We start from the raw sequence: 16,607 nt of genomic DNA, 5'->3' as shown, positions 1-16,607 counted from the left end.
CCCTGGGGTTCTGTCCAGTCCAGACCCCAAGCTCCTCCTCCCCCACCTTTAACTTGCCCCCACCCCTTAAGCCCAGCCCTTCTCCCTCAGTTCCTGCTCTACCCGTGGAGCCAGGTGGGGCTTACCTGACAGTACAGGTAGTACAGCCCAGCCCGGGTGACCATAAATTGCCCACTCTGGCGGTCATAGCGCAGTGGGTTGGAGCTGTTGATTTTGGCCTCTTCCCAGCCACTCACCGTCCCGTCCACACCTGAATGTGGATGTTCAGAGACAGGGGGAAATCCCTTTATAGAACTTTCTCACACTTCCCACCCACTGAGTTTATAAACATTTGGGCCTACCTTACCCAGAAGATATCTAGAGGGCCCAGGGCAAGGGAGGCGCCAGGGCCTAGGGAGCTGGGAGTGAAATAGGAAGTTCGGTGAAGAAACCCAACGTATATGACCAGAACCAAACAGGGCAAGTTGTCACCAGCCACTTCTGGGGAGAAGAGGAGGATTGAAGAAGCATTGGGGGGCTTTTATAGTTTGTGTCTGTATTGTTTGCTCTTCTACTTGGAGAATGTATCGATGCGTTACTTGAATCATACATTACTTGGATTATTAAAATTAAAAATAAGAGAAAAGGAAAATATGGGAAAAAAGCTAAAAAGAGGGGAAAAAAGAAAAAAAATTAAAAATAATAAAATGGTACCCAAATGTCCATCCATTGATGAATGGATAAGGAAAATTGTGTTAAGTCCATACAATGAAATATGATTCAGCCATCAAATGAAATGCAATAATGGGACCTCCCTGGCGGTCCAGTGGTTAAGACTCTGCACTTCCACTTCAGGGGTTGCGGGTTCGATCCTTGGCTGGGGAACTAAGATCCCACAAGCCACGCGCTGGGGCCAAGGGGGACAAAAAAAAAAGAAATGGAATACTAATACATACTACAATATGGAGGAACCTTGAAAACATTATGCTAAGTGAAAGAAGCCAGTCACAAAGGATCACGTATTATATGATTTCTATGAAATGTCCAAGTAAGCAAATATATAGAGACAGAAAGTAGATTAGTGGTTGCTTAGGGCTCGGGGGATCATGGAAATATGGGGTGGCGGGTAAAGGGTACAGGGTTTCTTTCTGAGGTAATGAAAACTCTCTAAAATTACCGTAGTGACGATCTCACAACTCTGTGAATATACTAAAAACTTAATTGTACACTTTAAACAGGGGAATTATATCGAATGTGAATTATATCTCAATAAAGCTGTTACCAAAAAAGTCTAGAGTGAGGGTAATTGCAAATTGTAAAGAAGATAAATATTCAAATGACAGAGCAGGGTCTCAAGTGGCTTCCCAGGTCCTCTATGGGCTGCCCCTGTTTACCTCTCGCATCTAATCTCACACATTCCTCCAAGTCACAAGACTCTAGCCGCTCCGGCCCACTTTCTGTTCCTGCGGCGCACCAAGCTCATTGTTTCCACAGGGCTTTTACTGCTCTTCCCTCCCCACAGGATTCCTCCCCTGCCTGGCCCCTTCTGTCAGACTGGTCCCTCTGAGAGACCTCCCCGGTCCTCCCAGCCTGAAATAGCTCATCTCCAATAATCTCTCCTCCACTCACCCCGTTTCTCTCACAGCAGTCACCAAGGAGGGAAATCATTTTATTTCCTTCTGTGATAGTTTGGGGTCTGACTCCCCCAGGGGACAGAGGTATTGGTCTTGTTGCTGCACCCCAGCCCCTGGAGCTGGGCCTGCCCTGAGTGGGCACCAAGCACACGCTGGTGGGAAGATAGAGGGAAGGAGGTGGCCGTGGCAACAGCTCTCTCTTGTTTGGGTCCATGGGCCACTCTCCAGGGCTTCATTGGCTTCATCTCAGCAGCCCGGCCAGCTTCCTTCCCCAGCAGCCTCACCCTCTGCCTGCTCCGGTACGCTATCCTTGTTGCTTTCTCAAGGAGAACATAATGCTCGCTGGGCATTTTCATCCCCACCTAGGGGTTCCCTTGGCCTTTATTTTGCAGACTCCAACCTGAGCCTCGAGCCCTGCCCTTTCCTGCCCCTCCTGACACTGCTACCTGCCTGCCATCAGAATAGCCCCTGGCACCTCACACTCACCTAGATCAAAACTGAGCCTGAAAAACAAAAAAACAAAAAAACAAAACCCAAAACTGAGCCTGGTCCTCCCCTGTCCCAAATGTGCTTGACTGTCTGCATTCCACATTGGGTTCCTGGTTCTACCTCTTACCAGGCACCCAAGCCACTCTCTCCTTTACCAGTTTCATTCACTGATCACCAGTTTCTAGCAATTCTGCCACCTAAACGGCTCTGTCTCCCTCCCTGGTCTGGCCCCTGCCACTTCTCACTGGGACTCTTCCCAGCCTGCTTCCTCTTTGGACTCCCTGTTTCCAGTCTCGCCTGGTCCAGTTTACTGGCTACGCGACACAGAGCCACAGAGTGACGCTTCTCAAATGCAGATGCGAGCCTGCCTCTCTTGTTTTGACCTCAGGATAACTTCCAGATTCCATTTGTGACCTGGCTCCATATTCTTCTCCGGCCTCACCCCATGTTGCTCTTCTAGTTCTGTCTCGTCAGCCACATCGCGCTGCTCCGGTCCCCCAGCCTCATCATACTCTTGGCAGACTCGGGGCTTTTGCACAAGTGGCCCCTGCCCCCCCGTCCATCTCACACTCACACTTCAAGGCCCACACCTTCCTAGGGAAGAAGTCCCTTACCCCATTGTAAAGTGGTCTCCTCTGTGTCGCCACGCGCCTCTGGCTACTTTCTTTTTTGTTGTTGTTGTATCACATTGTAATTTACAAATTTATATGCTTGTCTCTTCTCCTGGACAGCAATTCCTTGTAAAGAGGTCTGGGTATTATTCACTGTGGGCACCTAGCCGGGTCCTTACAAACAGTGGGATCTCAGGGCATGTGTGTTGAGTCAACGAATGAATGAATGTCTGGGTAACCGCTGAAATAAATGGTCCATACAGAAGGGAGGAAGGTGGCCTGGGGCAGGAAGAGTAGGGGGAGAGAAGGAGAGAGGGCATTCCTGGCTAGGGAACCAGTTTGAGCTGGTTGTGGCTAAGGGCATGGTGTGTCTGGGACCGTGGTGTCAGTTTCACAATCACAACTCATTCCTTACTGCATGGCAGTTGTCCTTCTTTCCCCCACTACGCTTGCTTTAGCACCATCTCTCTTGCCGCTGTCTGCCTCGTTCTCCAGAGGACCTAGAAGTCATCAGATAAGGGCTCCCCCACGTCCTGCCACCGAAACCACAAACCAACCTGTTCTCATGTTTGCCATTGAGCCTCTTATGGTGATGGGATGATGTGTCCTCTCCTCCTTCTGGAACCCACCCCCTCCCACCTTCTTGATGTTGCCCTGCAGGTTTCCCCAGCCATGCACCAGCAGTTGCCTCTCACACAATGTCTGGAACACAAGCACACACTAGCTGGGTTCAAATCCTGGCTCCACCTCTTCGTATCATCATGACCCGTACAAGTTACATCATCTCTACCTCTGTAAAATGGAGATGATCGGATTATCTTCCTTTCAGGACTGTTTCGAGGATTAGATGAGATTAAACACTGAATAAGAATTAGCTAAGACTCATGCAGTATTGTTTATCACTAAAAAGACCAAACTTTTCCTTGATTCACATCCTCCTCTACCTCCTGGCCCATTTCTCTGCTCCTGTCACAGAGAAACTTCTGGAAAGGGTTGTCACTGTCTCCGATTCCTAGTTCCCATTTTCTCTTAACCTAATCCAGGCTGGCTTCCATCCTAACCACACCACTGACACCGCCGCCCTTGTCAAGGTCACCAGTTGACTTTTAATGTTACCAAACCCAGCGGTCATTTGTCTGTTCTCATCTCATGTGACTGGTCATCTGCACTCAACACAGACAGCCGCATCCTCCTTCTTAAAACTGTGTCCCCCCCAAGACTCCAGGACACCACCCTCCCTGGGTTTCTTCCCCTCTCTCTGGCTGCTTCTCAGTCTCTGCTGGGTTCTCCTCCTCTGCTCCACTTGTAAAGGTCCAAGAGCCTCAGGGCTTCACTTGTGGAGCCCGTCTTTCCCCTAGGTGTCTCATCCAGACCTATAGCTTTAAATACCCCCATCTGGTGAGGACTCCTGACCCTACACATCCTGCCCAGGATGTGTGCTCTACCGTGTGCAGCCATCTATCTGTGAAACTCACTCGTTTATTATTATGTATCCACTTAGTTATTATTAGATCTCAAATTCAATTATTAATTTACACACCTCACAACCTATTTCCTCCCTGGTTAACCCCCATTTTAATAAATGGACCATTATTCTCAAAGATGCCCAAGTTAAAAATCTAGAAATCATTTCTGATTCCCCCCTCTCCCTTATCCTTCTCATCCCCACAGCAAATCCTATCTTCAAGCCACACGCTGAATCCATCTACTTCTCTCCATCTCTGCTGCCAGACCCCTAGACTAAGCCACTCTCATGTCTTGCCTCCTGACCTCTCACATGGAAGAGCATTCCAGGTGAGAGAACAGGATGTGCAAAGTCCAGACGAGGCACGCTGATGGGGAGGGGGTGTCAGCCCAACAAATGTGGAGAAGGCATAAGGGTGTGCCAGGAAAATAGGTTGAGACCAGACCAGGGAGAGGCTGCAATCCAAGCAGAAAAGCAACAGAATAATGGAAGGCGGGCTTCAGGGGGGCTTAGCTTAGCAACACAGGTGGGACAGAGTAGGGGCGGGGAAAGTCTAGAATGGGGAAGGGACTGGAGAATGAGTTTGAGGTTCCGAGGTCATGGCGCTGAGGTGGGGAGTGGGGTAGGGATGGAAAAGAAGAGCAGAGACTGGAAACATTTGGAGAAAAATGATCAGAGCAAGAAGACTCTTGGAATATGGAGGGGAAAGAAGAGGAAAAAAAAAATCAACGATGCTTCTTGGAGACAAGCGAGGGCTAAAGGATAAGCTGGGCTGGTGGTGTGGTGGGGGGAATCAGCCTGTGCTCTGGGAGGGGAAGGGGCCTCCCCCAGGGTCCTATGTCTGAGTCACGGAGAAAGTTCAGGTTCGGGAGCTGAGAGAAGCGAGCCCTAAGCACTTTCCTGAACTGGCTTCTGGGGTTCTGAGGCTGAAGGCGGGGATGAGAGTGGGAAGTCAAGGTTTTGGGGGGGCCCTTGTCTAGAAGGCCAGTGCTATGGAGGTCAGGGAAGAGCTCAGAGGTGGGGATGGGGTCTCACCCGCCTGCGCTCCGTCCTGTCCCGGTTGTGGGTGAACTGTAAGACACAGGAAAGGGTTGGTGAGCCCTGCCCTGCCCCTCTGCCACCCCTTCTCCCTGGGCATGGCTCACGGTCACCCACCTTCATAGTGGGCTGCAATCGCTCTGCGCGCCCGTGGTTTCCGGCCTTTAGGTGCTGAGAATCAAAGAAAGACAGATGGGCAAAGCAGTCCCCACGTCTAGAGGGGCCAGGAGCTGCTCTCTCAGCCCCATCCCCCTCAAAACCCTGGCATCCTTATTCTCGTCCAGACTCCTGGCCTCAGAACCTCAGGCCTTATCTTCCTCCATAGGTAGAGCCGCTGATAACTTATTATCCAAACTGGGATGCTTCTGAGAGCAATAGGGGTGTTACTAATCGTTGCTCTGAGCCAACAGGTGTCAGCCAGGACAGCCCCCTGCAAACCCGGATACGTGGCCACACGGTCACCCCAGTCATAAGGCTCTTTGCTTCTTGGGCTTCAGGCCTCTGACTCCCCCACCTCATCTTCATCAGGACCCCAGGGGTTCTCCTAATTCCTGGCCATCCCACCTTCATATCTGGGGTAGGGTCTGAAGCGAGAAGCAGGTCTATGCCATGGAAGGAGCTTCAGAGGGAGGGTCAGAATTCTAGGTTCGAGTTTCCATGACTCTGAACCCCCCCTTTACTCTCAGTGCCTCAGTTTCTCTATCCGTAAATGAGGAGAATGGGTTTTGCTCTGCCTGCTTCACGGGGCTGTTATGATGAACAAGAGCAATAATGAGTCCAGAAGCCACCACAGACCAGCCGCTATTATTATTCCTGAGGTTGGGATAAAGGGCTGCTCACCACTCCTGCGAGGCCGAACCAGTTTCAGGAAAGGCAGGGTATCCTGGCGCTCCTCTCTCTGGGGATTCAGGTCCTAGGGACATTAAGGGCAGGGCTAAACCAGGATCTTGTCAGGGACTCCCAGAGACATAAACTGAGACCGACAGGGGGCCCGTCATGAGAGGCCCCAGCCAGCAAGAGGCACAGAAGTCTTAGGGAGGGACCGAGCCTCTCAGCCAAGAGTGGCCAGGGCCACGAGGAGGCAAGCTCCAGGGTCAGGCCGCAGCCCTCGCCCCCCTTCCCACAACCAGCCACATCCCCCTATTCTGCTCCGCCCAACCAGCCATTGGTACACTGTACACACGCCCACACCCAGTCAGCATGCACAGTGGGTACACGCACCACACACACACAGCCAGCATCCCTCTCCCACGCAGACTCCCACACACTCGCACTTCCACCACAGCCACTAAACGCTTCGTACTCGGCTGACACAAGCGCGGCACAAACCCCTCACACACAGTTGTCACCCTCTCTCTCACGTACCCATGCCCCACGGCGCGGCTGGTGCACACCCCCGCACACTGCTGGCACAACCGGGGCACACCCTGCACCCTCAGCCGGCACACACTTCCCATGCCCAGCAGCCCGAGGCCAGCACCCACCCCCACTCACCAGCGGGTCGGGGTCCTCCTCTGCCACCAGCTCCCCCTGGGAAGGCTCCTGCTGGGAAGGAGGCAGCGTCACCCTGTCCTTCTCCACCTGACATCTCACCCTCCACCCATCTTCCTGGCCCCCTGCCCTCGGCCCACCCGGCCCCGTCAGCTGCTCGGCAGAGTCCGCTCCTGATCTGCCCAGGGAGGGGTGTGCAGGCGGGCCTCACCTGGGCAGACAGCGATGCCCGGCTCCCCAGGCTGACCACGGCCAGCAGGAGGCCAAGGCAGGCCAGCGCCAGGCCCAGGCCCAGCACGAGCGGGGCCAGCAGGGCGGTGCCCGGCTCCCCCCGGCGCCCCCTCCGCCTCTGGCTCCGACGGGCGGCCATGGGGGCGGGGGGCTGTGCCTGCCTCACCGCCCCCCCATCCCGGGACCCGAGGGATCGGGGGAGGGGGAGCCGGCGGGCGGATCGGGCTGGAGAGAGGGAGGGGCCAGGGAAACGGGGCGGGAGGGGGTGTGTGTGTGATGAGGACAGGAAGCCGGACACTGTGTGTGAGATTAAACTCCGAGCGCGGCCGAGAGCAGTGCACGGAGCGGGACGCGCGCCGCTCCGCGTGCAGACCACAGAGCGAGTCCCGGCCGGGGGCACGCACCGCCCGGGCGTGGAAAAGCGGGGCAGTGTTTGTGTGAGTGCGCAGCGGGCGAGATGGGGTGTGCGGCTGAGCGCCCTCCACGCGGCCGGCCGGCGGGAGAGAGGCAGCGAGGGCTGAAAGGAGCAGAAACTCCACTCGGGCTGTGTACGGGTGGCCGGGGCGACAGCACTGCAGCTCCTGCAGGTCTAGTCCTGCCCAAGCGAGATTGCTAATTTAGGCCTCCAGACCAAGGTAACTAGGCAATCCCTCAGTCAACACGGTTAGAGGCCAAGGGGCATTTGGATTTTAGCAGCTGCACCGAAAGACGATTCTTTCCTGTAAGTGGCGGAAAGAGCCTGAGGGCATCCATTAGCCCGGGTTGGGTTTTCACTTCTTTTAGCAAATCAGTTGGTAGTTGATTTAAACCCCGGGGTCATGCAGCTGGGGAGAGCAAGCTTCTAGACCTGTGTGCCGGAAACATCGGCCCCCAACCTCGCCAAGTGTGTTCCCCAAATGCACTTCTCTGGAAACACAGAAGCCACTTAAACAAATAATAGGGCTAACCTGAGCTCAACTGGAGCTGCAAGAACTCTTTAAATTTAACGTGGCGCAAAGCCACGTTAGCAAAACCAAAACGTAATACCTAACCTAATTGCAGTTACAGCCTCTCCCAGGAGTTGAGTTTTCAACCAATCAGTCTGGAATTTCCTGATCCACACTAGTGAGGTAGTCTCCAAAAGACTCCTGCCCTTCCTGGCCCCAAAGGGAAGGGGACCTTGCCTGAAACAAAAACTGCTTTCTTTTCTTTTGCTAATAAATGCTTTGTCCCTATAAAAGATCCGTTTGGTTCAACTCCTCAGAGGCCTTTCTGCTTGTTAAATGGGATGCTGCCCGATTCATGAATGTTGAATAAAGCCAATTAGACCTTCAAATTTACTCAGTTGAATTTCGTAAAAGCTGGACCCTTTTTGCCATGAAAACACTTTTGTAAGCAGTAAGACTCTCCAAAGTTCATTTAAACTATGCAGTGTTCACCTCTGCATATTTGCAAAGAGAAGTACTGGATTAGAAAAAAACTCTGTTGCAAAAGTCATAGTTAAACAACAAGGTAAAGCAGTGGTTCTGAACAAGGTAAGGATGTGGAGACCCTTCTGCCTTCCCCCTCTGCTCAGTCCTGCCCGCTCCCCCGCTGCCCTCCTGACTTGGTTTCTCTTCCATTGTGGAACCTTTCTGAACCACCTTCCTGCTTCAGGGTCTCAACACCAGTTATTCTCCTTACCTGGAACACTCAGACCACCCTCACCCCCGGCTCAAGTCACTTCAAAGAGAGTTTTCTAGATCATTTTTTTAAATTAGGTTCCCAACTTCCCCCGTTCTCTATTCTTTATTTCCTTCTTAGTTATTTTGTAATGATCTGTTTGTAATTTGTAATGATCTGTTTGGCTACTATCTCCCCAACTACATTGTAAAATACAAATTACATATTTCCTTGTTTATCTGCTTATCGTCTATCTCTAGAATGTAAACTCTATGAGGACATCAGTCACTACTGTGCTCCCAGCACTTTGTCAAATGCTGGCTCCCCAGATATCACGAGAGCAACCTTGTGATATCTTTTTGACAAGATAAAGATATCTCTTCATTGGCAAGATAAAGCCAGGTTTATTGCTTAGCTCTTGACAGTCTGACAACATGAGACTCTGAAATCTCATTTAAAGGGGGAGAGTCTTTCCATGATGGGGTAGGAGCGGGGGTTGATTAGGGTTGGGGAAGGGTCATGGCGTAATAGTTTAGAATGAACACAGAATAATGAGGATTTTGAGGTGAGGGGTTCAAACAGTCTTAGGGTGCAAACTGTCAGCAATAAATAAGCAATAAAGTTAATTTGCAATATTCATCTTTCTGGGTAAGTCTCTTGGAAAAATGTTATGCCAATGAAGGCAGTGGAATAGTCATGTTAATATCAATGTTAAGGGACTTCCCTGGTAGCGCAGTGGTTAAGAATCCGCCTGCCAATGCAGGGGACATGGGTTTGAGTCCTGGTCCAGGAAGATCCCACATGCCGCGGAGCAACTAAGCCCGTGCACCATAACTGCTAAGCCTGTGCTCTAGAGCCCGTGTGCCACAACTACTGAAGCCTGCACACCTAGAGCCCATGCTTTGCAACAAGAGAAGCGATCGCAATGAGAAGCCCGAGCACCACAACGAAGAATAGCCCCCGCTCGCAGCAGCTAGAGAAAGCCCGTGCGCAGCAACGAAGACCCAACGCAGCCAAAAAAAAAAAAAAATCATTGTTGGGACTTCCCTGGTGGCACAGTTGTTAAGAATCTGCCTGTCAATGCAGGGGACACGGGTTCGAGCCCTAGTCTAGGAAGATCCCACATGCCACGGAGCAACTAAGCCCGTGTGCCACAACTACTGAGCCTGCGCCCTAGAGCCCGCGAGACACAACTACTGACCCCGTGTGCTACAGCTACTGAAGCCCGCGTGCCTGGAGCCCATGCTCCGCAACAAAGAGAAGCCACCGCAATGAGAAGCCCGCGCACCGCAAGGAAGGGTAGCCCCCGCTCGCCGCAACTAGAGAAAGCCCGCGTGCAGCAACAAAGACCCAACGCAGCCAAAAATAAATAATTAACATTTTTTAAAAAATCAATGTTAAGCTGAACGAGTATCCCTGGTTTCAGTTCTCAACCTACATAACAGATGCTTAATAAACATTTGTTGGTTGATTGAACTGAAAGCCCCAAGGGGACAGGGCCGACATGTCTTCTTCTCTGTTTGTACTTGGTGACTAGCGAAGTATCAGGCAAACAGGGAGCACTCAATAAATATTTAATAAATGAATGAATGGACAGATCTTTTTTGTTTTTTTTTTTGTTTGTTGGTTTTTTTTTTTTTTTTTACTTTTGGCTGCATTGGGTCTTTGTTGCTGTGCGCGGGCTTTTTCTCTGGTTGCGACGAGTGGGGGCTACTTTTCGTTGCGGTGCATGGGCTTTTCACTGCGGTGGCTTCTCTTGTTGCGCACAGGCTCTAGGCGCGTGGGGTCAGTAGTTGTGGCGTGCAGGCTCTAGAGCGCAGGCTCAGTAGTTGTGGCACGCGGGCTTAGTTGCTCCGCGGCATGTGGGATCTGCCCGGACCAGGGCTCGAACCCGTATCCCCTGCATTGCCAGGCGGATTCTGAACCACTGCGCCACCAGGGAAGCCCCAATGGACAGATCTTTATTGGGGATTCTAGTGGTTCACATTTAATACAGGGAGAAGGAAGAAGCCCAGGAGGCTTTGGTGGAAAGCCCAGAAGGAATTCTGGTCATTTTCAGGATTTATATCACTTAATGACACTGATTTAAATTTAATTTTACTTCAAACTTGTGACTTTCCTTTTTCCCTTGAAGCAAGGTTTTCTCTGTCATTATTCTGTGCTTAATAGGTGTGATTAGGGTTTTCTGGGTGCATACAAATGAGATGAAGAAAGGGATGACAGAGTGGAAAGGGATTATCTGAGGTTATTGGGCAAGAGTTGGAAAAAGTCAAGGACAGAATAGCAAGATGCAAACTGGTACCAGACACCATTTTCTGAGCGGGTGAGGAACTGAAGAGAATCTGAGGAGCTTGTGTGCACTCCTGAGGGTGGCTGCCTCTTCCCACCAGGCCTCGAGCTGAGGAAGGTCTTGGTTTTGTCAGCCACAGGGGTCTGTCCCTGCACAAGCCCCCTTCCTTCAGGTGACCAGAGAGACCTCCATCTGGAAAAGCCTGACCCACATAAAGGCAATGCTTGTGTTTTCTTGAAGTAATTCGGTTTCCTTCCTCAGTTTACCCACTCCCTCCTCAGCTCTGAGGCCAGAGTCCTGAGATGAACGTGCGAGCCTTGTGTTTAGAGATGACCCTGATATTCATTAAAGAGTTCTTTGATTTTCACTGAGCTTGACGAGTGAGCCATTACCATGGGCCTCTGTCAGTCTGGGTATTGGACGTGTGGAACAATTAGGAAATAAAACAGGATTTCTGATCCCAGGTCAGGCATACTCCTCATCACCAATCTCCCCTCAGATCCCACTGAAATCAAAGTAGACAGTATCAAAAGGAAAGACAGCCAAGATGGGGGGGGTGTCCAGCCAAGCCTGGCTGCTTAGGCTGCCAAGGAGAGGCCACGGTCTTGGCCAACAGGCAAAGGACAGTGGGAGAAGGGGGACTGAAAACCCAGAATTGATTGAAGGCCTGGAAAACAGGCCACCAGCATCAGTTATGACTCTACTTCCCTTCCTCACCAGAAGGCATTTTCCCTCAGACAAAATGTCAGACATCTTGTCTCCAAAGAAATGGAATCAATTGTCTGAGGGAAGTTAATGCTTCTGGTATGAATGTTGGAGGTTCAGAATAAGTGTCTTTCCTTCTAGCATTTGGGGTGGCCCACTGCCTGACAGTTGACCATCAACCTTCCCTACCCCAATTGAAGCCTTTCAGTTGATATGTCCTATCTTGATGCACAAAGAATTTCTAGGCCAAATTTCCACCAGGGAAAAACCTAGAGGAGAAAGAGTATAATTTATATACCAGCAGAGGAAATCCAGGATACCTAGGTAGTTCTTTATTAAATATTACCAAGGATCTACACGCATATGGGAGAACAAGTAGCATGCAAAGAAAGACCAAAATAAGCAAACAAAAAAACTGACACTGGAGAAAACAGATAATTCCTAGTACAAAGAGAACTATCTAATATACTTGGAGATTCAAGAAGACGAAACATCCATAAAGCAAGAACAGGATGTTGTGTGAGAGAGGAGCAATCAGAGAACAAAAATTATTTTGCAGAGACTAAAACTGTGGTTGCAAAAATAAATGTTGAATAGAAGGATTACAACATAGAGTTAAGAAAAAAAATCTCTGAAAATATAGAATAAAAAGAGGAAAAATGAGGGACTTCCCTGGTGGTGCAGTGGTTAAGAATCCACCTGCCAATGCAGGGGACATGGGTTCGAGCCCTGGTCTGGGAAGATTTCGCGTGCCTTGGAGCACCTAAGCCCGTGTACCACAACTACTGAGCCTGTGAGCCACAACTACTGATGCTGTGTGCCACAACTACTGAAGCCTGCGCACCTAGAGCCCGTGCTCTGCAACGAAGAGAAGCCATTGCAATGAGAAGCCCACGCACCACAACGAAGAGTAGCCCCTGCTCGCAGCAACTAGAGAAAGCCCACGCACAGCAACAAAGACCCAACGCAGCCAAAAATATAAATAAATAAATTTATAAAAAAAAAGAAAAGAGGAAAAATGGAAATCAGGGAGAAAAGATAGCAAACACAGAGGACCAATCCAGAAGGATCATACAGTTATTAGGAACCCCAGAAAATAATAATGAAGAAATTGGAGGGAAGGAAACTATCTTAGAAAAAAATAAGAGATAATTTCCAGAAAAAGTCATGTCTTCATTTCTGAAAGGGTTTACTGTATGCTCAAGATGATGAATGAAAAATTATCCATATCTAGATACTTCCTCATGAAACTTCAGAACGTCAGGAATAAAGGGAAGATGTTAAAAGTTTCTAAAGAGAAAAACTATTCCTCTCCAAAGGAACAAGAATCAAAATGACTACAGACTTTATGTCAATACCAGCGAATCCTAGAAGACTGAATGGAGACATGCCTGCACAGTTTTGAGAGAAAAGAATTTCTACCTAGAATTCTATATATATCTGGTCAAACAGATAAAGACTTGTTCTGACACACAAAGTTGGCCTGCACACACACTTTTCTAGAAAATTGAGGATGTATTCCAGAAAATGTGGTAGCAAACCAGAAAGAAGACAAAATAATATACAGGAAACAGTGGATCTAAGCCCAAAGAACAGGGAATGAAGGATGATGACTTAGGGAGTAATGGGTTCTACCTGGAGGAGGAAGCAAAAATGTGGCTTGAATTGTATAAATGGTATGAACAATAACTCGGGGGAAAAAAAGACATGCTATAGGTAAGGAGTACAAGAAGAAAGAAAAGCCATCAGAATCTCTAGGAAAATTCCAAAACTGAAGAAGAAATTCTTGATTTAAATAATAGGCAAGGGATTTCCCTTGTGGTCCAGTGGGTAAGATTTCACACTCCCAATGCAGGGGGCCCAGGTTCGATCCCTGGTTGGGGAACTAGATCCCACATGCACGCTGCAACGAAGAGTCTGTATGCCCCAGCTAAGAAGTCTGTGGGCCAGCTGAGAAGTCCTTATGGCGCAAGTGAAATAAAAGATCCCACATGCCACAAGGAAGATCCCGCGTGCTGCAACTAAGACCCGGCGCAGCCAAAATAGATAAATAAATAATAGTTTAAATGATAGGCAAGTTCTAATATGACATGATGGTATTTAATTGACATAGTATTAATCAATGACCTTAATGCTTAAAACATTCTCCTGGGTTGTGGGATTGAGTGCATTGAATAGAAAGTGTAATCCTGGGACTTCCCTGGTGGTCCAATGGTTAAGACCCCACACGTCTACTGCTGGGGGCGCAGGGTTCCAGCCCGTTGTTTGAGTGTGACCAGTATTCACAAGACCCTCATAATGTCAATACTGTTCATTGGATCTTAACCTTTGGAGTCGACATAGAAAAATCAAGAAGACTTGTTTGTGGTTGCAGGAACAATTGTAAATACCCAAAATCTTGACTTTGTACAATAAATGTGAAACTGAGAAAAGTTTGCATGTGGAAGTGAGGAGAGAAAGAGGAGTTACAAGCTGGCCTCTCTTGCTAGAGATGCTGAGGAAAGTAGATGGAACCAAAATAATTAATATAAAAACAAAAATAATAATATAAATAGTCATTATTGGGAAGAAGAGAGGGAGAGGGAGGGTAAATGAGTTAAATGCCTCATGTTTTATATTGGAAGCTCAACATTCACTAAAACTGATATATAAAGAAATAAAGTACGGGCATTTGAGCTAGGATTTTTGGAAACAACTTCCAAAAGAAATAAAAACAGAAACTATTAAAAGGGGTTGCCTCAAATGCAGTCAACCAGGGATGGTCAGATGCTGTTTGACTACCTGGCAGACAAGCATGGTTTTAGGCAGGAATATTTAGATACACTCTACAGATATGCAAAATTCCAATATGAATGTGGAAATTACTCTGGAGCAGCAGAATATCTTTACTTCTTTAGAGTGTTGGTTCCAGCAATGGATAGAAATGCTTTGAGTTCACTCTGGGGAAAACTGGCCTCTGAAATCTTAACGCGGAATTGGGATGCAGCCATGGAAGACCATACACCATTAAAAGAGACGATAGATAATAATTCTGTGAGTTCTCCACTTCAGCCTCTTCAGCAGCGAATGTGGCTCATTCATTGGTCTCTGTTTTCTTCAATCACCCTAAAGGGTGTGATAACATTATTGATCTCTTCCTTTACCAGCCACCGTATCTTAACACAATTCAGACAACGTGTCCACATATTCTCCACTATTTGACCACAGCAGTCATAACAAACAAAGATGTCTGAAAACGCCGGCAGGTGCTAAAAGATCTGGTCAAAGTTATTCAACAGGAGTCTTACACATATAAAAACCCAATTACAGAGTCTGTTGAATGCTTATATGTTAACTTTGACTTTGATGGGGCTCAGAAAAAGCTAAGGGAATGTGAATCAGTGCTAGTGAATGATTTCTTCTTGGTGGCTTGTCTTGAGGATTTCATTGAAAATGCCTGTCTCTTCGTATTTGAGACATTTTGTCGCATCCATCAATGTAGCAGCATAAACATGTTGGCAGATAAACTGAACATGACTCCAGAAGAAGCTGAAAGGTGGATTGTAAATTTGATTAGAAATTCAAGACTGGATGCCAAGATTGATTCTAAATTAGGTCATGTGGTTATGGGTAACAGTGCAGTCTCACCCCATCATCAAGTGATTGAAAAGACCAAAAGCCTTTCATTTAGAAGCCAGATGTTGGCCATGAATATTGAGAAGAAACTTAATCAGAATAGTAGGTCAGAGGCTCCTAACTGGGCCACTCAGGACTCTGGCTTCTACTGAAGAACTCTACAGAAAAAAATGAAAAAACTATAAAAGAAAGATGAAATAATAAAACCATTATACAAAGGTGAAACATTTTAGAAACAATTAACATATTGAGCATAAATTTTGGAGAATTTGAATAAAATTGGCTATTTCATTTATGCAGTTAAAAAAAAAATGGGGTTGCCTCTAGGTCACAGGAGGGTGTTGGGTGGAACAGGATGGGAAGGGGTGAGGCACTGTTGTTTTTCACCATAATCTCCTCTGTTCTACTTGATTCGTTATCAAATGAATGCAGCATTTCAATTTGTAAAAAGAAAAAAAAATTGCAAAGCAGGAAGCCTTGCTGAGGAGGGAAAGTCATTACACGCCTCTGCCAGGCCTGTGATCACACCTGCTAGTGGAAAAAAACAGGGATTGGACCCTTGGAGACAGCAGATCATCCTCAGAGCCTTTAACTTTGGCTTGAAAAATTAATTCAATGCACTTAACCTTTTTGTTCTTGGTTTGCGGCCAAAATTAAAATTAACTTGCATTTTTTTGGACACTGATAGGAAGTGACTGGGGAAATGTGTAGGAAAAATACTGAAAGGAAATCTGCCAGTGCGATTTTTTTTTTCTCTGCCTTTGTACACTTTTCTTCTCAATTTTTCTACCATTATAATGAGGGAAAATAAGATTTTTTTTAAAAGAGGCCCAGTTTGATTAATACCACTTCAATGCAAAGAAGGAATTTCCCGTGGTCTGTAAGGGTCGGGGCTGTGTCTGCTTTGCTGGCCATCATATTTCCACCGCCAGCAAAAGCTTGTTGAACGAAAAATATAATGTAACCTCCCAGGCTGGCAGTGACCAGTTAATATCAGTGGGAGCAACCTGGGAGTGGACAGTGGCCATCCCGACTGAGAAGGTTCCCAGGATGAGGGACTTTCAGTGCTAAACCCGGGACAATCCCAGGCAACTGGAGTCGGTAGCAAGCCTAGAAGAGGACTAGCTGTTTATCACCACCCTCCCAAGTCACCACCACACACACTTTCTGTCAAAATTCGGAAGCTCAAAACTTCAATCAACTTTTTTTTGGTCTGTTTTTGTCAACGCCTTGAGGCTTGCAGGATCTTAGTTCCCCGTCCAAGGATTGAACCTGTGGCGCCTGCAGTGGAAGTGTGGAGTCCTAACCACTGGACTGCCAGGGAATTCCCTCAATCGATTAATAAAACAACCGAAATCCTCTAATCGTATTCCAAATCCCCATCCTTCCCCAGGCTTTCACAACCATCCCTTCACTGA

The 16,607-nt window shown here is 48.1% G+C and overlaps 1 protein-coding gene and 1 pseudogene across 1 annotated transcript in view; one reads left to right on the top strand and one right to left on the bottom strand.

The window, feature by feature from the left end:
• The window catches only part of TNFSF12 (TNF superfamily member 12), a 7,991-nt gene extending 828 nt beyond the window's left edge, over window positions 1–7,163 (bottom strand). The window contains exons 1-6 of the mRNA XM_024748405.1: window positions 6,919–7,163; window positions 6,711–6,758; window positions 6,057–6,129; window positions 5,334–5,387; window positions 5,214–5,249; window positions 124–250 (exon numbers count right to left, since the gene is read on the bottom strand). Coding sequence (XP_024604173.1) covers window positions 124–250; window positions 5,214–5,249; window positions 5,334–5,387; window positions 6,057–6,129; window positions 6,711–6,758; window positions 6,919–7,077 — 497 coding nt within the window. The 5' untranslated portion in view covers window positions 7,078–7,163. The remainder of the gene's footprint in view (window positions 1–123; window positions 251–5,213; window positions 5,250–5,333; window positions 5,388–6,056; window positions 6,130–6,710; window positions 6,759–6,918) is intronic.
• A 7,153-nt stretch (window positions 7,164–14,316) lies between these two features.
• LOC112401911 (eukaryotic translation initiation factor 3 subunit E pseudogene) lies at window positions 14,317–15,467 on the top strand (annotated as a pseudogene).
• The last annotated feature ends 1,140 nt before the right edge of the window (window positions 15,468–16,607 follow it).

This window comes from Neophocaena asiaeorientalis, unplaced genomic scaffold (assembly GCF_003031525.2).
Source record: "Neophocaena asiaeorientalis asiaeorientalis breed wild unplaced genomic scaffold, Neophocaena_asiaeorientalis_V1.1 scaffold543, whole genome shotgun sequence".
In the NCBI taxonomy this organism is placed as follows: Eukaryota; Metazoa; Chordata; class Mammalia; order Artiodactyla; family Phocoenidae; genus Neophocaena; species Neophocaena asiaeorientalis.
This window is presented reverse-complemented; position numbering and strand designations above follow the sequence as displayed.